We start from the raw sequence: 25,273 nt of genomic DNA on the forward strand, positions 1-25,273 counted from the left end.
ACTTAAAGCCAGCAATTGCAGCTGTGGCCCCAGCAAAAAGGCTAGTGTGTGTGGCGTAGGAGCCCAAGGCAACCCTGTACCAGTTAGGGACATTAGTGATTTGGGTGAGGTTAATGGGAACCTGTATTTATGCCGCTGACATGTAATGTACATAAACCTACATAGAAACAAACTGGTTGAGGTTAAAATGTTTAATCTTTTCCCAGAATAGTTTTATTTCTAGCTATGTTAATACCATCAGTCTAAACAAATTGTCAGACATTATAATATCACCATCATTCAGCCAGTATAACATCACCATGACGACCATTGTGACATCACCATCACACAGCCAGTATGAGCATTATGACATCACTAACCAAAGTTTACTTAGAGTGTGCTGTTTCCTGCTGTGTCTCATTCGCTTGTTGTTTGGCTACGAGCAACAAGCGAGATGCATTTCCAGCATTTTTTCATACATTTTTTTATTCTTTTATTTTTATTTTTTATATTCACTAATTCAGCTACTGTTCCTACATTATTATGTCTGAAATGTGACAAGGATTTCGAAAAAATCAAGGATGAATTCATACACTTATTTGACATGAAAGATGTACTTGGATCTTCCAAACTGGATTTTATTAAGCCAGCTATAAAGAAAATATTTACTGCTACGTTTGAGGTAGTTATTGCCAAGATGGAAGAGAGGAGACTGGGTAAGTATTAGCTCTGTAACTAATATGCCCTGCCGGCAGCACTGGGCTTTATAAAGCATATTTCTGTTAGTAGTATGTCATTATATTGTCTGTTACAAATGTTTCATAATATAATGTTTTCTTTTTTAATGGCCAATGTTTAATGCAAAACTCAGTACCATAAAATATAAACGTCTTTCCTTTAGGGATGCACTGAATCCGAACCCCAATCTGTCTGAGGGGGAATTTACTAGAAATACAAGATCGCAATTAGGGAAAAGTCTCTAAAAGTCTTGTCAAAAAACACAGTTGCAAAAAAAAACCCCACAATCCTTAATTTTTAAAAAAAAAATGTGGAAATTTACAGCCTAATTGTTCCCTGTGATTTTGTTGCCATAGCAAAACTTGAATATAATGAACTTGTTCAGATTATACATATGAAAACCACGACAAATTACAATGATGGGAGCATTTTGTCGAGATTATAATGTTTTTTTTGAAAAATGCTCACAGTTACATTATAACAGATATACTCTGAGGATTCAGCCAAGTCCAACACTTTCAGAATCTGCCATTGTTTTGTTCACATTTTCATTTCAAATAGGGTTCAGATTTGGTATTTTCTCTGAATCTTTTGCGGGGGATTCAGTATTGGTCCCAGTGCAGGAATGATGGATTTGGTGCTTTACTAAATAACCGAGTTACAGGCCTACTGTATATAATCACTTTATAGTCCCATTAATGCACATTCAGATAAACCCAGTATGTGAAATTCAAGACAAATTTAATAATCTGTTTCTTTTACAGATAAAATCGGGATAAGTGAATTGGCCAAGGAGTTCAGGAAAACAATGAAATCTATAAAAGATACTAAAGCTAAAGGTAAGCTTAATTCTACTAGAAAGTGATGTTTATTGGAGACCAAGCTCTACCATGCAACAGTAATCTAGTTGCTGGAATAAAGGAGGCCATACACTGCCAGATCCACCAAACAAGTGGAACTGGATCCAGTCCGACCCCCTATGCACAGAGCCAAAGTAGACTGATCCAATTGCTGGCCCCGGGGTCAGTGATTGGATCATACACTGGGGCCTATGGAGGCCTGTCGGATGAGGATCACATTAATGCCCCCTAAATACACTCTTTGCCCAACGGGATGTTTAAACCTGTGCAATTGATATCTGGCCACTTTAAGTGACTTTACCAAACAGATGAAAGAGACAAAATAGAAAGGTTCATCTTTTAAAAAGCACTACATAATAATCCTATTTTATAGCTGTTTGGGTCAGATTTGTCCTGTTACTAATTCAACAATTCAACAACCCTGCCGTTAGGAATGAGAATTGCCCCCCCCAACATAAAGTTGTATCTAATGCAAGAGAATGTCATTCTAACCAACTTCCCAATATACACAACTTCAGCTCTTTGTTCTGAACTCTGCCTCTTTTTGTGTTTATGCAGGAACCGAATTTATCAAGGCCATAGAATCCAACATCCAAGAGCTTAAACGGAAAGCCGAGATTATTGCTCAAACGTTTGAGCAAGAACGTAAGTAATTTAACCTCAATAAATACCTATACAGCTGTCTTGTCTTATATATGCATGAACCCCACTCTAATAGAAAGGATAAGCCACTAGCAGATATGAAACTTAATAATATATCCGCTTAATCTAAACACTTGTTTCTAAGGGATATGTTTGACCCTAATTAACTTGAAATATTTACTAATTGTTCTCCATTTTCCATTTCAGGTTCATGCCCCAATCTGAAAGGTGGCTTCAAATGTGGTGAGTAAAGTCTAATGCTTCAGTGACAGAGTTTGGTTATTTAATATTATATACTTATTATTTTTATAGTATTTTTCCACCCATAGTACCTGGCGCATGGGGTATGGGTATCAGTGAGGATAGTGGGTACATGCAAGGTGACACACAGGACATGCAATACTTTATGCAATATTATATGGCACAGGTAGCGCACTCATATGTAGGATCTTGTATGAGTAACAGCCATCTCCAATGATGCTTATACCCCCTGTGCCCCCTGTCTGGGGAGAGGCCAGTGCAACAGGCAGTCTAAAGAGTCTTGTATTTCTGATCTTAGTGCTAATGATGATATTTACTGTACTTACACTGCTTATCCATTAGTTTATATTACAGTTAAGGATACATTACTATGTATGGCCCTGACTCTGCAAAGGGAAAGTAACATATAGCCATTCCATCCTTAGTGACTTATTCAGTGCCAGACTGGGCCCACCAGACACATTGAGGTCCCACTGACAAACATTAGATATAAACAGTTCTAAATGTAACAGGTGTCATACAGACCTGTGGGAGGGGTATAAGAAAGGGCTGATGGGATTAGTACTAGCTGGGGCCCACAGGGAGATCCCCCAGTACCCTGGCAGGCCAGTCCGACCCTTGTGACTTTAGCTTTGTGTAACTTTGTACTGATATATAATCATTTTCTATATTTCTAGGAGTTCTTGAGCAGAAAATTATTCAGTGCGGCACATGCAAAGAGCAGACTCTGGTGTGTGTCGGGGGCTCCAATGAGAAGAAATGTGACGGTACGTATTTATACATACAGCTTCCATAGAGCTTAGTAACGAGTGGAGACCACTAAATCCAGTAATGATGTTATACAATAACGTAATAGAAATGTCACTGTATTGCTTGGAGAGGCCTCTTGTTAGAGTGAGGAAAAATTAATTTACTAATTAAATTATTTCTTTTCTTTTTTAGAAACTGTGTCCAACTGCCTGATGTGTGTGTGTCGGGCAGGAGTTTGTCACCGTAAGTACTTACAGCTTCCACATTCATGTCTGACCTACAATATAATATATACTACTAGCACTGTTTTTTACATTGCAATTACATTTACAAAGAATATTCAAATCAATATACATGTCAATGGGAAAGTTACTTAGAATTACATAATCTTCCACCAAGCATAACCATTGTGGCTGTGCCCCTGCCAAGAATGAAAATCTTAATCTATTCATTTCTATATCTGCAGACAGAACAACTAAGCAACCGTGCCAACCTTGCACAGGCTACCAGAAGTGCCTCAATGAGGTGTTACATTGTAAAGGTGAGTTGTGTTCTCTTTTGGGTCTTGGTAGGGTTCTGGCTGGGCCTATAATCAGTCAGCGCTTGAGAGGAACAAATTAATGTTTATTGCAATATTTGTATCGTATAGATCAGGATCTCCGAGTTGCTGAAGGCGAAGACCTAAAGTTTGACTGCAACCTAAAGTTTCTCAACCTTGTTGATGAAAAGTTTGAATTTGTTTTAGAAAAGGTAAATTGCCACAATTATCTATATACTGATTAATCAATTCATTACTCCCATTGGAGTGTGATGAAGAGTGAGGAGGGATATAAGTGTAAACTTTGTTGATGAAAGGCCTTTAGTTTGCCAGTTTGTTTAGGAATACTGATATTTGTCACTATCATATAACATGGTTTTACCATTTCTTGTTTTGTAGAGAGAAGAATCGGGCGTCTCATCCACGCAGACCGCCAACAAACCGAACTTCCTTATAGCAAAAGCCGGCAAGGAAGTTTCAGGCCGTTACAGCTGTACGGCAAAGGCCAAGGATGTAATGTTTCCAATAAGCAGAGTGGATTTTACAGTAAAAGGTAAGTATTTATTATTAAATAGCACTGATTCAACCATGTGTATCTGTCTGTGGGTAGATAAAATGGGAATAAGTACAGCATTCAGGGTATTAAGCACTGACCCAACATTTTGGTCCCATCTCATATTTTCCTTAGAATTACACATAGTGAGGAGTCCTTATTACACTCTGTCATTCTAAACAAGAACTTTTCTTTTCTAGAATACATAATTTTTTCATATTGTTATTTAGGAAGCCTGATCTAATACCCAGTATAACAAATATTCATCTTTATTTCTTATGTGTAGTTGTGAGCCCACCAGAACCTGAATTTCTGGGCTCATCAGTTCCATCTCCTGCTGAAAAATTTAAATTTAAAGATATTCGGTTGGCCAAGATAATGGTTATAACTGGCACTGTAACCTGCTTGGCCATTACTGCATCGATAATGACCTGCATATGGTAAGTGTGCTTTAAGTAACATTGGGAATTAAAGCTTGGGGCAATAAGAATTAAGGATATAAGAAATAAGGTTAGACCCCTTGGAAGAAGCCTCACACGACTGTTTTTGATGTTTCAGTTTATTAATAAGAGAAAGCCACAAAGAAGAAGAGGCTCGTGCCCAGAAGAAACAAACGGTACTGGAAGAAGTAAAGATCTCCATTGATAGTGAGAAGAGCAAGCCGGGCACTAGAGAAAAGGCAACACAAACAGATGTCTGAGGGCAACAGCTATTCCATTTGTCTATGGCTGTACCCCAACGTCATTCTGTTACGTGTATCGGCGCAGGTTAAATGCCACAGAAACCTAAAGTGATCTTATTCTGCCCTGAATACTTACACAGCGCTCTCTCTTTATACCCCCTTATTCTAACACTCAGTTGGTGAGGAAGGGCGATCGAGGGATGGTGGGCGGGTTGGGGGTATAAAGAGGGAGCAGACGCTGCTGTTGTGTATTCAGAGCTGACAGATCAGAAGATCTATAGATTGAAAGAAGATTATAAAATGAGCCTGTCCCACCGCTCATGGACAAGGAGCCAATGGGGCAGAACCGTTGTGGACATCGCAGAGGAGTCACAAAAATCTTTGTTTTTGTCTATAAAAATACAATAAACGTTGTTTTTATTGTATTTCTGTAGTCTCTATTGTATTTATTGGATGCTATTTTATGATAAACTATAAGGATCATACAAACTATTTTATACGTCTTGGGGGAATTCATAACAATGCTGCAAAAATGTTGTATTTGCGCCTCCTTATTCACAGCCTAATTCCCTGTTATTTTTCCACTTCTACCAACAATTTTCAAATAATCACGACATTTTAACAGACATTTTTTAAGCCAAAATGTGACAGGCTAATTTGGCTTATGTCTGTTAGAGAACATGTTGAGGTGCATACAGGGCCGCCATCAGAAATCACAGGGCCCCTCACAATAAAGTTTTCTGGGCCCCCCCTCCTCCCACACCCCCAATGGCCCCTCCCCCAGTGACCCCTCCCATCAATACAAAGGACATAAAACTTTGGTAGCCAGGGCCCCCTAAAACATTGGTGTCCAGGGGTTACGTTTTGCATTGGTGCCAGGGCAGGTACCCCCTAAATCATTGCTAGCCAGCCCAGGGCCCCCTAAAACTCAGGTAGCCAGGCCCCCCCTAAACAGGCCCCCCCCAAAGCATCCTCCAGCTTCCCCCAGGCCCCCCCAAAGCATCCTCCAGCTTCCCCCAGGGCCCCCCCCCCCAAAACATCCTCCAGCTTCCCCCAGGCCCCCCACCAAAACATCCTCCAGCTTCCCCCAGGGCCCCCCCCAAAGCATTTTCCAGCTTCCAACAGGGCCCCCCCCAAAGCATTCTCCAGCTTCCCCCAGGGCCCCCCCCCAAAGCATTTTCCAGCTTCCCCCAGGGCCCCCCCAAAACATTCTCCAGCTTCCCCCAGGGCCCCCCCAAAGCATTCTCCAGCTTCCCCCAGGGCCGCCCCCAAAGCATTCTCCAGCTTCCCCCAGGGCCCCCCCCAAAGCATTCTCCAGCTTCCCCCAGGGCCCCCCCCAAAGCATTTTCCAGCTTCCAACAGGGCCCCCCCCCCAAAGCATTTTCCAGCTTCCAACAGGGCCCCCCCCCAAAGCATTCTCCAGCTTCCCCCAGGGCCCCCCCACAAAGCATTCATGTTCCACTGACCAGGAGAGATCAGGCAAAAGTCTATAGACTGTATCATCACTGGCTCTTTTATAGAAGGCCAAAACTATCCTGACAGATAATATGGCCAAACGTATCTGGACTTGTGTCAGCACAAGAGGTATGGTGTTTTATGGACAGTCACCCACAAGTCTGCTGCCTGCTGCCTGCTGCCTGCTGCCTGCTGCCTGCTGCCTGCTTCCGCGGTGTCCTCCGCTGTGTGCCGCGGCTCCCCGCTACTTCTGCGCTTTTATATGGTTGCGCCCTGTGCGTGTGACGTCAGCACGCACGGGCGCAACCTTATAAAAGCGGAGAAGTAGCGGCACAAAGCGGAGGACGCCGCCGGAGGAAGCGAGGGCCCGGGCTTGATTAAAGGGGGCCCGAGCTCAGAAAACTTTAGCGCGGCCGGGCCCCCTTTAAAGCCAAAAACGTCCGGGCCCGGGACGATTGTCCCCCCTGTGCCCCCCTGATGGCGGCCCTGGGTGCATAAATGACATTTTCACAGAGCAAAAACAATTGTTTACCATGTACACACTTTTTAAATGTGGCGGCATTACAACAAATCCATAAAACTATAAGATACCTTTTGTGAGTTTCTCATGCACACTTTAAGAACTGTGTACTTGCCGATACTTTTGTGAAATCCCCCATAGAATTATGTATAAAACTCATTATTCTTTAGCCCAATGTACTTGTTTGAGGGTAAATAACTTGAATGAATTACTCCAGCAGCCCCCCCATTCTCACTGTACATACATATACTCATGTAACATACATGAAACCATAATATTAGCTTGCAGCACTGCACCAGCCTTTATATATTGTAGCAGGTAGTGCCCCGAGCTATTCTCTTTCCTCCTATTACTTTGGCCGCTGCACATCTGCTGAAGGTTTCATTAGACCTTAGAAGGCCACATGACTTATTGTCTTCATTCATCCCTCCACCTATTGCACTGATATGGTGATAGAGCGCCATCTTTTGGCAAGTCAGATGCAGATGATGTTGTCAGATAACAAAGCTATATCTAAACAAGGAGATATTATGACAAAGCCTTCATTCAGCAGAGCAGCATCAACCTAACTGCAGGGTTAATAGGACCTAGAAACAGTATATACTGAAATACCAGCCCCTAGGGGCATTATCTGGGTAATCATAAAATACAGGGAAATACTGAGAGGCATCATAGAGCCATACTGTGCCTGCCCTACCCTGTTTCTGTGTGCCATACTCTGCCTTCCCTACCCATCCTGTGTGTGTGCCATACTTTGCCTTCCCTATGCTTCCTGTGTGTGACATACTCTGCCTGCCCTACCCTGTTTCTGTGTGTGCCATACTCTGCCTGCCCTACCCATCCTGTGTGTGTGCCATACTTTGCCTGCCCTATGCTTCCTGTGTGTGCCATACTCTGCCTGCCCTATGCTGCCTGTGTGTGCCATACTCTGCCTGCCCTACCCTGTTTCTGTGTGTGCCATACTCTGCCTGCCCTACCCCGTTTCTGTGTGTGCCATACTCTGCCTGCCCTTCCCTGTTTCTGTGTGTGCCATACTTTGCCTGCCCTATGCTTCCTGTGTGTGCCATACTCTGCCTGCCCTACCCCATTTCTGTGTGTGCCATACTCTGCCTGCCCTTCCCTGTTTCTGTGTGTGCCATACTCTGTCTGCCCTATGCTGCCTGTATGTGCCATACTCTTCCTGCCCTACCCATCCTGCTTGTGTGTCATACTCTGCCTGCCCTACCCTGCCTGTATGTACCATACTATGTCTGCCCTATGCTGCCTGTGTTTGCTATGCCCTTCCTGCCCTATTTGGCCTGTGTTTGCCATGCCCTGTCTGCCCTATTCCACCTGTGTGTGCCATACTCTGCCTGCCCTACCATGCCTGTGTGTGCCATACACTGCCTGCCCTACCCTGCCTCTGTGTGTGCCATACTCTGCCTGCCCTATGCTTCCTGTGTGTGCCATACTCTTCCTGCCCTACCCATCCTGTTTGTGTGTCATACTCTGCCTGCCCTACCCTGCCTGTATGTACCATACTATGTCTGCCCTATACTGCCTGTGTTTGCTATGCCCTTCCTGCCCTATTTGGCCTGTGTTTGCCATGCCCTGCCTGCCCTATTCCACCTGTGTGTGCCATACTCTGCCTGCCCTACCCTGCCTGTGTGTGCCATACTCTACCTACCCTATGATGCCTGTGTGTGCCATACTCTGCCTGCCCTATGCTGCCGGTGTGTGCCATACTCTGCCTGCCCTACCCTTCTTGTGTGTGCTATACTTTGCCTGCCCTACCCTTCCTGTGTGTGCCATACTTTGCCTGCCCTATGCTGCCTGTGTGTGCCATTCTCTGCCTGCCCTACCCTTCTTGTGTGTGCCATACTTTGCCTGCCCTACCCTTCCTGTGTGTGCCATACTTTGCCTGCCCTATGCTGCCTCTGTGTGCCATACTCTGCCTGCTCTACTCTGCTTGTGTGTGCCATACTCTGCCTGCCCTACCCTTCCTGTTTGTGCCATACTCTGCCTGCCCAATGCTTCCTGTGTGTCCCATACTCTGCCTGCCCTACCCTGCCTGTGTGTGCATACTCTGCCTGCCCAATGCTTCCTGTGTGTGCCATACTCTACCTGCCCTACCCTGCCTGTGTGTGCCATACCAGGCCTGTCCTATCCTGCCCTTGTGTATCATACTCTGCCTGCCCTACCCTGCCCATGTGTGCCATACTTATGACTTTCATTATCGTTCCTCCACCACGTAGGCCAGGAAAATTCCGGCCCTCTGTACCACAGAAGTTTGACAGCACTACTTTAGAGGATGTATAATATGTTTCCATTTTCCAGAATCTTCTTGGTACTTCTTTTTATTGCTGGGCTGTGCTCTGCACCTTGTGTTTCATATAAAGTCCATCCCAGGGCACAGAGCAAAGTCATTATTGGGACACAGAGCAGGCAGCAAGTACAGGGCCCCATAGTAGCCTTTGTCCGACACCGCTTCCTGCTCCCACCACTATCTGAATGTGCATGTAAGATGATGAGTAGGGGACAGGAAGTGGGGGGCACATACGAGGGTGGCTGCAGGGACCCAATTTTATGCTCTTTGCACCTTGCCTTCCATGTTGCAAATGACCCCTATAGGGTTGCACCTTTCTTACAACAAGGTGAATTGGGACAGGGGGAGGGAGGTGCAGAAGACTGAGAGGATCTGGGGGCACAGATGGGGGGGCAAACACAGATACAGACGAATACATTGCTAGTGAATTTGTAACACTGGCCCTGGCCTTGGCTGGTTATTTACCAGCTGAGCAACCCTACCTATAGTCTTATGTATTTAGGAATAATGATGTCTCCCTGCCTATGGTAGAATATGGCCACTTGCCTTATGTGGGGGAAAGATATCCGGACCTTTATTTTTAAAATGAAATTGCAAGAGTTATTAAATCAGTCGCAGTGCCAGAGAGTTATCCATCATTTAGCGAGGACGCTTGGGAGGCCATTTACTAATGGTCCAGTTTGTTTTTTACTGATTCAGATTTTTTAGCTCTAAAAGTTGTGACTTTTCCGAGATTTAATAAGCCACAATACTGAGACAATTCTGAATCCAACAATTCGCCATCTACAACTTTTCGAGATGTAAAAGTCAATGGCAGATGTCCCTTCCGTGGAAGATCTTTCTTATCTTTGATACATTAGAGGTTTTTGGATTTTTGACCCTGTTTTTGTGCGGAAATTTGAGTAGGAAAATTTCAAGACATACCTTAGTCACCCATTGTTTTGCAAAATAAAACAGAACCCCCAACTGGCGGATACTGAGTTGCTTAGTGCTTTTGGGATGCCAACATAGGGTTCATTTATGATCACTAGGAGCAATGGGCGCAACACGGCAGCCCAACATATCCCATTACCAAACTGGTGCCAGCATTTACAATTCAGACACATGCTATTACACATGCTGCAAGGTGAGCAAAAACATGGAAAAAAAACCCAGTATTGACACAAGTGTAATAAATGAGCCCTGTGCTGTGCAAGTGCAATAGAGAAACAATGCAGTATGCTACCGGCCCTGTAGGTGGCGCACCAGTCATACTGTAATGCTTATAATTGAGAGCAGTTTCATTCTAAATAATCTGTGGGAAATCGTTACGTTTAATCGGCTATAAATGCATAGTTACTGTCAATAATTTGTAGCTGTGATTGTTGCATCTTTGCAGTGTCTGCCAAATGCTAAAGTGGTAGAATGGCAGTCAGTATATTAATGGTCTTGTGTCATGTAACAGCTATTTCTTACAATCTGGCACTTCCATATACACTATATACAATGATATCAATATGCTCATTGTGGCTTATGTACTAACACCTGGGAAGTCTGCAACGGCGCAGTAATTATTATTCTTTATTTATACAATACCAACATATTCTGTAGAGCTTTGCAGAGAATATAATGCACATCAGTCAATGCCCTAGTGGAGCTTCCACGTGCCCTGCAACTGTATGTTCTCCCCATGTCTGCCTGGGGATCCACAAGATACTCTGGTTTCCTCCCACACATCAAATACATACAGACACTTTAAATAGCTCCCGATAAACAGCCTAGCGTGCGTCCATTCTAACCAACCGTTTATATACAGTACATATACATATTATTAGACTACTGCAGGTAGAATAATGAAAGTAAAGCTTTGTGCTCCAAAATGGAGATGCCCAATAATGACAGTGACTGTGTTTAGCTCTGTGAACCTATAGCAGATCCCGCTGGCACTACTACAGCTAGATATGGGCCCTGCAATGAATGTAGCTATATCAACATACCCATAGTAACACTGGCAGAGAGAGCTGCACCCTTGTGCCACAAGCAGCCATAACAGCACAGCCCTCACACAATGGCTATAACAGTGCCTGTTGGTGCAGCTTTACCTTTAAGCTATACATGGTACATTCAGACATGATTCTTACTCTGCTGCAGCCTAAGGCCCTTCGACACATCACCCTGCTTATAATAACAATACATCAAAACTGCACAACATTATACATTTATAACATCTTTATTTTAACAGGAAAGAAAACATTCATTCCAAATGCCCCTCTGGCATTCGCCTTAATATACAAATTGCCAGTCCGGGCCTGAAGGTGATACGATTTTATCTTTTAATTGCTTTTCATTTTGTTCATGTCCATCACTTTGGAATTACAGAGAGGCCTAACACTGAACAGAATATATATTATAGTGGTAATGGCTCAGTTCTTCATTTTGTAGCTGGCTCTTCTTGGTATGGCAGTTCTCAGTAGCAAGGAGAATGGTGACTGTAAGCAGGAGTCCTGCCAGTGCAAGACGTACTGTATTTGATATGGTGTAATCTGTATTCTGTCTGGAAACCTCGTTACCTGTACCTGGAGAGGAAAACCGTCAATTATAAATAACATGGGAAAGGTATGAAGTATAACAGCTAAACAGCACACATTAGAAAAACAGATGTAAATTTATGTCTGCCAGTTGTGAGCAGAGGGTACTTTATAATTGTTGTTATTTGTTAGTGGGGCCACTAGGTGGCACTGCTAAGCAGGTGAAGCTATATAAGGGGAAAGGCAGTGTACCACATTCTTACCACTCTATTTGCTTGATGAGAAACGGTAGTATATGATGCCAGGGAGCCTAAGGTAGGCCACCTCAAAGAGGTATCCTGTAGGTTTAGTTAGGTTAGATAGTTGCAGGGTAGATTTGTTGGAGCTCACTGCAGGTAGTGAGTGTTAGTGGAAGGATAGGTAGGCAAGCAGTTGAGGCTCCAACAAGGGACCAACACCCCGGCGTGGATGTTGCAAGTTCCCTCAGCTGTGACTGAAGTGTGTGTTACTCAGCCAAGTGTCCCAGGAGGGCACGGAACGCCACGTCACATAAATACTGGGGCAATCACAAAGCAAGTAACAAAGTGCCACAGTTGAGAGAAGCCGGGGCTAACTAATCAGCCAATAAACTTTCCTGCATCTTTCAGTTGATACGAAAAGGCTCCAAGTGTAATACAGTTTGTCACATTCACTGTGTTTCTCCAATTACTTCCGGGTTGGTGATTATAATTTTGATTAAGGTGCCTATATATAGCCCGTGGGTCCTGCATTGTGTTACTTGCTCCTGAGGAAGTGTGCCGTGTAGCACGCGAAACGCGTTGAGCTATTGTTACTGCCTCCATTACTCCTGAACAGTGTGAGTAGCCTGCATTGTGCAGGGTTTTTTGTCTTAACAAACTGTATTTCACTATCCATGTTCTCTTCTATTTAACCCATTGATAATCGCGCAATGACTGCAATCAATATTTGATCTGTGTTTCTATGGGCTTTATCCTACATACATCTGGTGAGCATTTGAATTGACAGATTGCGTGTGCACTGATATACGACAAACCATTTTGTCACTTTGCACTTTTGGTGCTGTTAGTATCTTAACGTATTATAACGTTCAAGTTAGGTAGGAACCAGTGTGCGACCGCTGGATGCAAAGTCTGATTCTTACGGTATAGTAGGAACTCCCAGCCCTTTCCGGTCTTCACCGACGCCCTTTTGGGGCCCCGGAACTTTCTGCTGCGGTCCAAGCTGGGGTCCTGCAAACTTTCAGAGTACAGACGAAAATACGAGGTACCGGCAAGGCAAAGGCAGAATTGTAGTCGGGGTACAGGCAAAGGTCGAGGCAGGTAGCAGGAATCGTAGTTGGGGTACAGGCAAATGTCGAGGCAGGTAGCAGGAATCGTAGTCGGGGTACAGGCAAAGGTCGAGGCAGGTAGCAGGAATCGTAGTCGGGGTACAGGCAAAGGTCGAGGCAGGTAGCAGGAATCGTAGTCGGGGTACAGGCAAAGGTCGAGGCAGGTAGCAGGAATCGTATCGGGGTACAGGCAAAGGTCGAGGCAAGTAGCAGGAATCGTAGTCGGGGTACAGGCAAAGGTCGAGGCAGGTAGCAGGAATCGTAGTTGGGGTACAGGCAAATGTCGAGGCAGGTAGCAGGAATCGTAGTCGGGGTACAGGCAAAGGTCGAGGCAGGTAGCAGGAATCGTAGTCGGGGTACAGGCAAAGGTCGAGGCAGGTAGCAGGAATCGTAGTCGGGGTACAGGCAAAGGTCGAGGCAGGTAGCAGGAATCGTATCGGGGTACAGGCAAAGGTCGAGGCAGGTAGCAGGAATCGTAGTCGGGGTACAGGCAAAGGTCGAGGCAGGTAGCAGGAATCGTAGTCGGGGTACAGGCAAAGGTCGAGGCAGGTAGCAGGAATCGTATCGGGGTACAGGCAAAGGTCGAGGCAAGTAGCAGGAATCGTAGTCGGGGTACAGGCAAAGGTCGAGGCAGGTAGCAGGAATCGTAGTCGGGGTACAGGCAAAGGTCGAGGCAGGTAGCAGGAATCGTAGTCGGGGTACAGGCAAAGGTCAAAACCAGAAACAACAATCAAAACGCTTGAGCAGGTACTGATAAATAACCAGAAGCCAGCTTGGGCAATGAAAGACTGAAGGAAGGGGTTTAAATAGCAGATTTTGGTGCCAAACAAAAGGAAACGGAAGAAACAAAAAACCTACACAAAGATGGCGCCTAAAGCTTCAAGGCGTGCAACTGCGCATGTCAGCGCGCATGTGCAGTAATGCCGCGGCGTCCCCGACGAACCCGGAAGTGTGGGCCCTTGCCAGAGCGCGTCTGCCGGCCAGCGTGAGCTAAGGTAGGGGAACGCGCCGGACCGGCAGAGCACCTTACATGTATTTCACTAGATTGCATTTTATTTATTTTATTTTACATGCGCTTCCAAGAAACTAGTTAGGGACGAGTTAAGTCCAAGTTGGAAGTTTTGTTCTCCACCAAAGACAAAGTCACTGCTATGCAGCCATTTTAACATGCTGAATGGGTACTGTAGGGAAGGGGAATGGAAACCTCTGATACATGGATAGAGAGCCACCTTCACCTGTAAGGGTTTCTAGAACTAAATTGCCCAGATGTTAATGTACATCTATTACATCCATTTATTAGAAAGTAGTTGTATAAAAACACACAAAAAATGAGCTTACCTTCTATAATAATATCTATTTGATCGCTAAGCTCAAAGTCTGATTGGCTGGATTTTCTCAGGCAGTAGTATGGCCCTGTATCCTTTGGCTGTACATGGTATATGTGAAATTGGGCTATTGCTCCTGCAGGTTCCTGCTCTGATACAATATCTTCATCCTTATATAAAACAAAGGTATCTCCTTGCTCTGCCCTTTGGCACAGGATGGTGAGGTTTCCTCCCACGGAGATGTTGGTACTGGGCAAAGCCCATATCTGCACAGTGTCATCTGCCCCTTGTGGGTGAGAAGAAAAGAAATGACACAGGGAGTCCTATAATAATAATGATAACAATGTACAGTTCCTGTGTCAGAGAGACGGGCAGAATTCTGCTGGGATTGATTATATATGATAAGTAGGGTGGATATGATCACTTTGTATAAATACCATATGTATTCTCATAGATTAGCTGTTTATAGGGGTTGTTTAGAGCGTTTACGTTGGGATTAATTAGATTTGATGGGGGGGCAACATGATTACTTTGTATAAATATTAGTCAGGTTTTTAGATTAAGATGTTTCCAGGGTTGGATCGGGGGCTGCCGCTGCCCCAGTGCTGCCATCTCTCTCCCCCTTCACCTCTGCTCAGGTTGGAGAGGGGGCGCACGGCACCACTGTCCTACTGGTACTCAGAGAATAAGGCTGATAAAGGGACCCCACCCTGCAATTCTCAATCCCCCCTTCCCCTTGGCCAAACAAGAGACAGCTTTGTATGGTTTCTCCTTCCCTATTTGGATCATTTAAAAGCAATTTAGCTGCTCCTTTTAACTTCCAAAGCCAATGTTTTGTTTTGTTTTTTATAGCTGGAAATCTGTTTTTCTAGTGCAGGGAGTGCAATTGCCCTGTGATGCCGTCCCTCCTGTTTTATTATTACAGAGAAAAGGGAATCATTTAACCATGAAATAAACCCAATAGGGCTGTTCTGCCCCCAATAAGGATTAATTATATCTTAGTTGGGATCAAGTACAGGTACTGTTTTATTATTACAGAGAAAAGGGAATCATTTAACCATTAAATAAACCCAATAGGGCTGTTCTGCCCCCAATAAGGGGTAATTATATCTTAGTTGGGATCAAGTACAGGTACTGTTTTATTATTACAGAGAAAAGGGAATCATTTAACCATTAAATAAACCCAATAGGGCTGTTCTGCCCCCAATAAGGGGTAATTATATCTTAGTTGGGATCAAGTACAGGTACTGTTTTATTATTACAGAGAAAAGGGAATCATTTAACCATTAAATAAACCCAATAGGGCTGTTCTGCCCCCAATAAGGGGTAATTATATCTTAGTTGGGATCAAGTACAGGTACTGTTTTATTATTACAGAGAAAAGGGAATCATTTTTAAAAATTAGAATTATTTTCTTAAAATGGAATCTATGGGAGTTGGACTTTCTGGATAATGGGTTTCCGGATAACAGATCCCAAACCGGGGCAGAGAAACCTCAATTTTACATACACTGATTTACATTTTTTTACATTTGACCCTATTTTTGTATCGCCAGTATATAATGCTTAATGTATTTGCCTGATTTTACACTATTTTTTCTGGTCCTCTGAGAAACATGAAGTGGGGGTTCCCCTGTAATAACTTGTACTTGATGGTAACTAAGCTACATGAATGCATATTGGGGGCAAAACAATCCTATTGGGGTTATTTAAATGTATTTAATTTATTTAATAGTTAACTGATTTTTAGCAGATGTACTGATCCAAATTACAGATAGATCCCTTATCTGGAAACCCCCCAGGTCCCAAATTCCTGATAATAGATCCTATACCTGTATCTCAGCCTATGTACAATTTTCCATGCATAATGTCGCTGCGACATTAGTAACTTTACTGCCACATCAGTTATTCTAGTCTGGCTATTCAGTGTTCCTAGTGTTCTTGATCATACTAGCTCACAAATGTTTATATTTTCTTGAATCTCAAGATACAAATCAGCAAAAAATCGAAATGACTTTTTCCCATTTCAAGCAGAATCTTGTTGTTGTACTATAAATAAATATATACCCAGTAGTTATTAAGCACTTCTGTTTAATAAACATACACTACAAGCTTATTATAGGTTTACAACTAAGGCCATTTCCCATTTTATTAGAGTGAAGTTTAGTAAAAAACGTAAAGAAATGCTTTCGCTTACCTTCTATTGTAACATGTATTTGATTGCTAAACTTGACTTTTGATTGGCTGGATTTTCTCAGGCAGTAGTATATCCCTGCATTCTTTGCCTGTACATGGTATAAGTGGAATTGGGCTATTCCTCCTGCAGGTTCCTGCTCTGATACAATATCTTCATCCTTATATAAAACAAAGGTATCTCCTTGCTCTGCCCTTTGGCACAGGATGGTGAGGTTTCCTCCCACGGAGATGTTGGTACTGGGCAAAGCCCATATCTGCACAGTGTCATCTGCCCCTTGTGGGTGAGAAGAAAAGAAATGACACAGTGAGTCCTATAATAATAATGATAACAATGTACAGTTCCTGTGTCAGAGAGACGGGCAGAATTCTGCTGGGATTGATTATATATGATAAGTAGGGTGGATATGATCACTTTGTATAAATACCATATGTATTCTCATAGATTAGCTGTTTATAGGGGTTGTTTAGAGGGGGTGCTGCTATTTGTAGCTGCCAACCCTCTCCCCCTTCACTCAGCTGCCTCCTGCTCAGAACAGGTTGACGAGGGGCACATTGTTAGTGCACAGAGCACCACTGTCCTACTGGTACTTATATAGGGACCCTACGCTGCAGTTGTTAATGAAATTTTACCCCCTCCTTGGCCAAACAAAAGACAGCGTCATATGGTTTCTCCTTCTCCATCTGGATCATTTAGCAGCTGGGTAGCAATTATCTGAACGTGGTTGATAAACTTGCTACTGGAACTTCAAGAGCCAAAATGTAGTTTTTGTTTTTTTTTTAAAACAGGGGCATTCCGGGGTCCCTGATGTGGCCTGTTGGATGCCACCCTCCCGGCACCCCGTGCTTGCCTTTCTGAGCATTGGAGTGGGGCCACATTGCTAGTGAAGAGAACACAACTGCACTCTCTGCCCTGGAAGGGCTGTAATTCCATTTTAAAATTCAGCTTTTTGATGCCCCTGGTAACTTGCGGGCTGCTGCCACGGGTGCTAGTTTCTCGCCTCGTGGCAGCAGTGTCCCTGACTTTATTCCAGAAATTCAGCTTTTTTTGATGCAGAAAGCACAATTGTGCTCAAATGGTACAATGGCACTCAATAGATGAAAAAAAATATATTTGTATCAGTGGAAGAGAGACAGGCCAACTGCTACTGTTTCCCTAAACTTTTACAGTTATTAGGGATGCACCAACCCCAAGATTTGGTTCAGGATTTGGCTTTTTCTGCAGGATTTGAATTTGGCTGAATCCATGTGGCTGAACTAAATCAAATGGGTTCGGTATTGGCAGAATCTTTCATGAAGGATTCGGGGTTCAGCCTAATCCCAACATAGTGGATTTGGTGCATCCCTAACAGTTATTGAGATAATATTGGGTAGTTGCGGTATAGCGCTGACCAACGCAGTCCCGGCTGTACTCCAGATCTCCATGATCCAAAATAGGAGGTAATAAATAATCCTAATATAGTTCTATATCTTTTACAAGAAATAAAATGACAACTAAAGCCTTATCATACCTTTGACTGTTATTGTTTTATGATTGGTAATCCTGGCGTCTGATTTCCTCATACAGAAGTAATTTCCAGCATCTGTTTTTCTTGCATCTTGTAGGTAAAAATTCGCTGTTTGCCCTACAAGTGGCCCCTCTATCAATGGCGCTCCGTTTTTATATAGAATGAACTTGTCCTCTTGCTTGGTTCCTTGGCACTGGATGGTCACATTGCTCCCAATATCAATGTAGAGGCTTGGAATAACAGATATCCTAGGGTAATCGACCCTTTCTGCTGGATAAGGGTGGAACAAATGGGACACTGGATTGCAAAATCATATATATTTATTTGTATATAAAGAAAGCTATTTCTGCAAATCTCCGAAGTGCCAAAGTAGCAAAACTGAAATATGTAAATACTGGACTTAATATATTGCTAATTATTACATGAGCAGCACTTTGGGCAACACAGTTTGCTTCCAAACTGCCCCTTCAGCTACACAGGTACAGTCCTTTTGTTGTGCATTCAAGGTGTGCTGAATTAATTGCCCAATAGAGAATATATGCTTTATGGGGCAGCTGGGATACCAGGAGACTCCTTGGTGGGCCCTGGTCTGAGTGGGCCAATACCCCCTTTGTGGAGGACAGAGCATTACCTTCTTTAACTATAGGTTCTGCTCGTGTTTTCATTCCCAGCAGTACATAAAAGGCAGGGTGCAAAGGGATTTTTGTGTTACACCCTGTCCTGCAAGTAGAACAAGCGGTCTGTGCCCTGCATTTTGGAGTAGAGACAAACGTTTCCCCTATGGCTACATTGCTTCCTGCCTTTTAATTTATAAAGACATCCTGCCTCCCGGCCCATAGCTGTCCCCTAACTGAATAACATACAGGTTAGGAAGTACCAGTGGATGCAGTTCACAACAGGGCACTATGTCCTATGGCCCTGTAAATATACTTATATATATATATATCTATATAGCAGGGACAAAAGCTTATATTTTCCTGTGCAGTGACATACCAATATGAAGCCACATTGCGGGATAGAACTGAGCAGAGAAGAACAAGAAGACATTTCTTCCATCAATAAATTAAGCTTTTGCCATTCTGTTAAGTCACTAACAGGACAGCGAGGCGCCCTCCTAATACACATTCACATTAGTAGTGTAAAAATTGCTAATAAAGGGATGAGTGAAAATATTTGCCACAGACAAATTTGCAGCAAAATCTGTGAGTTTGCCCCTGGAATTTTTTCCCTAATATGCCGGGAAAATCGGCACTACTTATTCGCCGAGGTGGCTGGCACAGGGGAAGTGATCAGGATAGTACAGGTATCGGACCTCTTATCCGGAAACCCATTATCTAGAAAGCTCCGAATTACGGAAAGGCCATAGACTCCATTTTAATCAAAAATTCACATTTTTACAAATGATTTTCCTTTTTCTCTGTAATTAATAAAACAGTACCTGTACTTGATCCCAACTAAGATATAATTACCCCTTATTGGGGGCAGAACAGCCCTATTGGGTTTATTTCATGGTTAAATGATTCCCTTTTCTCTGTAATAATAAAACAGTACCTGTACTTGATCCCAACTAAGATATAATTACCCCTTATTGGGGCAGAACAGCCCTATTGGGTGTATTTCATGGTTAAATGATTCCCTTTTCTCTGTAATTAATAAAACAGTACCTGTACTTGATCCCAACTAAGATATAATTACCCCATATTGGGGCAGAACAGCCCTATTGGGTTTATTTAATGGTTAAATGATTCCCTTTTCTCTGTAATAATAAAACAGTACCTGTACTTGATCCCAACTAAGATATAATTACCCCATATTGGGGCAGAACAGCCCTATTGGGTTTATTTAATGGTTAAATGATTCCCTTTTCTCTGTAATAATAAAACAGTACCTGTACTTGATCCCAACTAAGATATAATTACCCCTTATTGGGGGCAGAACAGCCCTATTGGGTTTATTTAATGGTTAAATGATTCCCTTTTCTCTGTAATAATAAAACAGTACCTTGTACATGTATAGGACCCATTATCCAGATGCTCGGGACCAAGGGTATTCCGGATAAGGGATCTTTCCGTAATTTGGATCTCAATACCTTAAGTCTACTAAAAAATCAATAAAACATTAATTAAACCCAATAGGATTGTTTTGCATCCAATAAGGATTATTTATATCTTAGTTGGAATCAATTACAGGTACTGTTTTATTATTACAGAGAAAAGGGAATCATTTAACCATTAAATAAACCCAATAGGGCTGTTCTGCCCCCAATAAGGGGTAATTATATCTTAGTTGGGATCAAGTACAGGTACTGTTTTATTATTACAGAGAAAAGGGAATCATTTAACCATTAAATAAACCCAATAGGGCTGTTCTGCCCCCAATAAGGGGTAATTATATATTAGTTGGAATCAAGTACAGGTACTGTTTTATTATTACAGAGAAAAGGGAATCATTTAACCATTAAATAAACCCAATAGGGCTGTTCTGCCCCCAATAAGGGGTAATTTTATCTTAGTTGGAATCAATTACAAGGCATTGTTTTATTTCTACATAGAAAAAGGAAATCAGTTTTAAAATTCTGATATATTTGATTATAATGGAGTCTATGGGAGACGGGTATTCCGTAATTCGGAGCTTTCTGGATAACGGGTTTCCGGATAAGGGGTCCAATACTTTTACTTGATCCCAACTAAGATATAATTAATCCTTATTGGAGCCAAAACAATCCTATGGGTCCCATACCTGTATTGCCTGCTTATGCTGCCTGTCATTTCTGTCCCCAATGCCTGTGCCAAGCAAGAGAGCTATAAGGGCAGAAATGGCAGTAATGCTGGTGCCTATCGGATCACCTGCTTGCCCAGGCTTTCAGAGCAAATGGTGACAAATGATTTTATCTCTAGGATTTTGTCTCAGCAGATTTGCTCATCGCTGCTGTGTTCAGAAGAGCACTCTGAGCAATTTGACCTTATTGGGGGCATTTAATAAAGCAAGTTCTTTTCCATTTGGGCTTTTTGTCGGCAAAAACTTGATTTTGTCATGGAAAAATAACACCGATTTGTTGCGATTTATTATGCGACGAAACTGTGACAATTCCAAATGCTAAAATACGCCAGCTAAAACCGGTCAAGATCATGCGGAAGTCAATGACATGACTTTTCCATAACTATTTTCGTTTGGGCTTTTTCAAATCAGATTTTTTTTTTGGGTAAATGACTGCCATTTGTGAAAATCCATGTGGCTGAAAAAAAATCCATGTGGCTGAACTAAATCAAATGGGTTCGGTATTGGCAGAATCTTTCATGAAGGATTCAGGGTTCAGCCTAATCCCAACGTAGTGGATTCGGTGCATCCCTAACGGTTATTGAGATAATATTGGGTAGTTGCGGTAGAGGGATGGCTAAATCCCGCCTCTCCTACACGCCATGAGTATAGTGCTGACTAACGCAGTCCCGGCTGTACTCCAGATCTCCATGATCCAAAAATTGTGAAAATGAGTTTAGTTGTGGTTTTAAAAAAAAGATAAAACCACAAAAATCCAAATGCTGATAAATCCCCCGATGTGTAATTAAAGGTGGCCTACACGGGCCGATTCTAACTGCCGATATAGGTCCTTTAGATCGATTCAGCAGCTTAATGATGGGGCTCCCCGACTGATATCTGGCCTGAAATTGCCCAGGTTTGATTTTTCCATCAGATCGGGGACCACATTGGCTCGTTGATGTGGCCCCTGAACCAACGGCGACTATACCTGCCTTTCTAATTTGATCATTTGGCTCTGGGGGTAGGCCCAGTAGGTGGGGATATTGGGAGAAGATCTGCTCACTTGGCTTGGTCTTCTTACTGTGTATGGCCACCTTAAGAGTGGGTATATGAACCCTTTCCTGCAGGGTTTATAAGGAAAGTGGTATGAGAAGTGGAAATCCGCTGTACACACATTATATTGCCTGCTGATGAGTCTTCATGATGAGGAAGCTGCCGATTTCTTGCAAAATGTAAATCAAAACAGCAACAACTATGCCTTTTCCTGTGCCGATGACCAATGTCGCAACTTCTTGTTTTTTCGTTGTTCCCTCAAACCCCCCAGGTAAAATTATAAATGAGAGAAACTCACCTTCAGAAGCCAGGATCCTCCTATTCTGTAAAGTATCTAGAAAAGTAAGAAGGAATTATTTCTTCATATTTCTAAAACAACCAAGGATGAGTGAGGATGAGGCCCTGTGAGAAGCATGAATTTGGGGCCACATTGTTGCACTACTGGTTTAATGCACCCCTGTATGTAAAGCATATTGTATTTATTCTGCCCAGGGTTCCTAATTTATTGGAATATTTTTGTTTGTTGATGTGTGTGTGGGGGGGTGGCAAAGGGTATTTGTTTAATTTTGGGGTAATGTAGTGAGTCATGTAAAGTTTATAGTTGTTATTACTACATAGGGGCCTCTAGAGGGAGTGAGTGTTGGCAAAGTCCCAGAGGAGGAGTTTTGAAAGGGTATATCTTTATGGGAAACAAGCTCACACAGGAAGTCATCTGACCGGCAGAGACAACTGAAACAGGAAGGAAGAGTAAACTAGTCAGGGCCTAGCTTGTGTATAGCACACTATAGTAGTGTGAGGAAGGTCAGGTTAGTGAGAATAGGCAGCTAAAATCCCCACCAAGGAGTTTGTGGGAGTAGCTTCCCAGAGGGAATCCCAGGATTGGAGTGGATAGTGAGGATGCAGGAAGACTCTCTGGGATTCGGCAAGTAGTGGCAAACGGTGTTGGACTCCCACTGCAGAGCACCTGGCAAGGCTGGTGTTTTGGGCTTAGCCCTGCAAAGGGGGGAGTGCTGACTGAACCCCTAGGAGGCGCCGGAGGCTGATGGTGAGAGTGGGAAGGAACACTGGAGGGACCAGAAAGTGAATCTGCCTGTGGAAGATATTTTCCAGCCTGACTGTTACACTAATCTGGCATGTGTTAATTGTAAACTGCATCCTGATTGGTTGTGATCTGTGTGCCTGTGTTTGAAAAACAATTGCTGTATTGACATGAACCTTGGCAAGGAAAGAAATAAAGCATTGGTTGTTACAACTCCCAGCACCCTTTGTGTTTCCTGGTGTAGGACATAGTTAAGGGGTAATTACTACCCACATATGAGCATGGGCAGCTTAGTTATATTGGGCAGATGGAGGTTTAGCACCGGGTCCCAACTGGTCCTTCAGATCTGTGACTTTATTGTGCAAGGTACAGGGAGCACAGGACTGGGACAAGCCAAATATTATGTAATTATGTGTTTCTGTGCAAATTCATGGGCTTTTGTCAGCGCTTGTTGCTACTCGACAAATAATGGGCTATAAATTCTCTTGCACAGATATCCCTGCAGTGCAGATCATGAATTCCTGTTCATTGGATGCTCTTGGCATTACCAAAGGCAAATGAATACTATATACTCAGCAATAGCAAACCCAACAGAGATTATTTCTTTCTTACATAGTTACTAGGGGTTTAAAAAAGACCAGAGTCCATCAAGTTCAACCCATCCAAGTACCCAGCACACACAACCCACACCTACCAATCTATACACTCACATACATAAACTATATACACTAACATTAATACTAACTGTAGATATTAGTATCACAATAGCCTTGGATATTCTGCTTGTTCAAGAACTCATCCAGGCCCCTCTTAAAGGCATTAACAGAGTCTGCCATTACCACATCACTAGGAAGGGCATTCCCCAACCTCACTGCCCTCACCGTGAAAAACCACCTACGCTGCTTCAAATGGAAGCTCTGTTCCTCTAATCTAAAGGGGGGGCCTCTGGTGCGCTGATTGTATTTATGGGAAAAAAGAACCCCCCCCATCTACCTATAATCCCCTCTAATGTACTTGTACAGAGTAATCATGTCCCCTCGCAAGCGCCTCTTTTCCAGAGAAAACAGCCCCAACCCTGACAGTCTAACCTCATAGCTTAACCCTTCCATCCCCTTTACCAGTTTAGTTGCAGTCTCTGCACTCTCTCCAGCTCATTAATATCCTTCTTAAGGACTGGAGCCCAAAACTGCCCCCCATACTCAAGGTGAGGCCTTACCAGGGACCTATAAGGGGCAAAATTATGTTCTCATCCCTTGAGTCAATGCCCTTTTTATACAAGATAGCACTTTATTTGCTTTAGTAGCCACAGAATGACACTGCCTGGAATTAGACAACTTGTTATCTACAAAAACCCCTAGATCCTTCTCCATTAAGGATACCCCCAACACACTACCATTCAGTAGATAGTTTGCGTTTACATTATTTCTACCAAAGTGCATAACTTTGCACTTATCAACATTGAACCTCATTTTCCAGTTTGCTGCCCAGTTTTCCAATTTTGTCAAATCGCTCTGCAAAGCGGCAGCATCCTGCATGGAACTTATAGTTTTGCACAATTTAGTGTCATCAGCAGAAATAGAAACAGTACTGTCTATGCCCACCTCCAGGTCATTGACCATTCTTATTTGTATCTGACTCTAATATCTGTATCTAATTCACCGGATACCAAATAGGTAAAATATGTAGAATGGGCCATTAGGGGCAGTCAGAATACATTCTTTGGACTGAGGGAGGATGTACAGGTCAATACAATGCCTTTATAACATATTTCCAGCTCATTGTTCCCCTTCCCCCTTGCTAGCTGCCTACATTTAGGTTCCCCCTAAGTAGCCTGCCCCACAAGCCATAAACCCTCAATATAAAACCCTCAATATAAAAACATTTCAGTATTAAAAGAGTTATACTCACAGGCTATATAAAGTAAGATCACAGAGACAAGCATTTTCACGTGGCTGTAGGGACAGCGACTATATCATCTGGATGTGAGAACTGAGAAGTGAAACTTGTAGAAAGTTTACCATTTCACAATAAGGAACCTTTTACAAACACTTCAGAGGACTACATTGTCTACTGGGTTTTTTTTGCTAAGTAAGTTCCTTTTAGTATTCAAATGGTGCAGTATTCTGGGGAGTGTTGGTCAATACCAGATCTTGATTGTTTTGGTCTTTGTCTCTGAGACCAGGGAAGGCCAAGTAGCAATGAGAAAGGTGCAGAGAACAATTTGCACTGTGTTTATGATTTGTACAACTGGATCTGTGCCC

At 43.0% G+C, this 25,273-nt stretch overlaps 2 protein-coding genes across 3 annotated transcripts; one reads left to right on the plus strand and one right to left on the minus strand.

The window, feature by feature from the left end:
* The first annotated feature begins 209 nt into the window (after positions 1-209).
* On the plus strand, positions 210-5,391 carry LOC101731078. The gene is made up of 11 exons (XM_031906320.1): positions 210-695; positions 1,482-1,556; positions 2,136-2,222; positions 2,427-2,462; positions 3,158-3,247; positions 3,423-3,473; positions 3,697-3,771; positions 3,880-3,980; positions 4,168-4,321; positions 4,608-4,761; positions 4,880-5,391. Exons 1-11 carry the CDS (start codon positions 434-436, stop codon positions 5,019-5,021), a joined length of 1,227 nt encoding a protein of 408 aa, XP_031762180.1. The 5' UTR covers positions 210-433; the 3' UTR covers positions 5,022-5,391.
* Positions 5,392-11,476: 6,085 nt separating this feature from the next.
* On the minus strand, positions 11,477-25,064 carry xilr1 (Ig-like receptor 1). Of its 2 annotated transcripts, none has more exons than XM_031906322.1 (6): positions 24,921-25,064; positions 22,272-22,307; positions 18,167-18,430; positions 16,660-16,932; positions 14,477-14,749; positions 11,477-11,838 (listed from the first exon to the last, which is right to left on the minus strand). In XM_031906322.1, the coding sequence occupies exons 1-6, from the start codon at positions 24,952-24,954 to the stop codon at positions 11,648-11,650; spliced, it is 1,071 nt and encodes a 356-aa protein (XP_031762182.1). In that variant the 5' UTR covers positions 24,955-25,064; the 3' UTR covers positions 11,477-11,647. The 2 variants fall into 2 exon arrangements, with proteins under 2 accessions (XP_031762182.1, XP_031762181.1); XM_031906321.1 differs by having other exon boundaries at positions 18,167-18,433; positions 24,921-25,063.
* Positions 25,065-25,273: the final 209 nt, after the last annotated feature.

Source organism: Xenopus tropicalis, chromosome 7 (assembly GCF_000004195.4).
Source record: "Xenopus tropicalis strain Nigerian chromosome 7, UCB_Xtro_10.0, whole genome shotgun sequence".
Lineage (NCBI taxonomy): Eukaryota > Metazoa > Chordata > Amphibia > Anura > Pipidae > Xenopus > Xenopus tropicalis.

Excerpts from the sequence above, each read along its gene's own strand:
- xilr1 (XM_031906321.1), bottom strand. The coding sequence starts at position 24,954 with ATGCTTGTCTCTGTGATCTTACTTTATATAGCCT. Across the intron at positions 18,434-22,271 it reads GAGGATCCTGGCTTCTGAAG|CAGAAAGGGTCGATTACCCT; the intron begins GTGAGTTTCTCT and ends ACCCTTATCCAG. Across the intron at positions 16,933-18,166 it reads TAAAACAATAACAGTCAAAG|GGGCAGATGACACTGTGCAG; the intron begins GTATGATAAGGC and ends CTCACCCACAAG.
- LOC101731078 (XM_031906320.1), top strand. The coding sequence starts at position 434 with ATGCATTTCCAGCATTTTTTCATACATTTTTTTATTCTTTTATTTTTA. Across the intron at positions 2,223-2,426 it reads TCAAACGTTTGAGCAAGAAC|GTTCATGCCCCAATCTGAAA; the intron begins GTAAGTAATTTA and ends TTTCCATTTCAG. Across the intron at positions 4,322-4,607 it reads AGTGGATTTTACAGTAAAAG|TTGTGAGCCCACCAGAACCT; the intron begins GTAAGTATTTAT and ends TCTTATGTGTAG.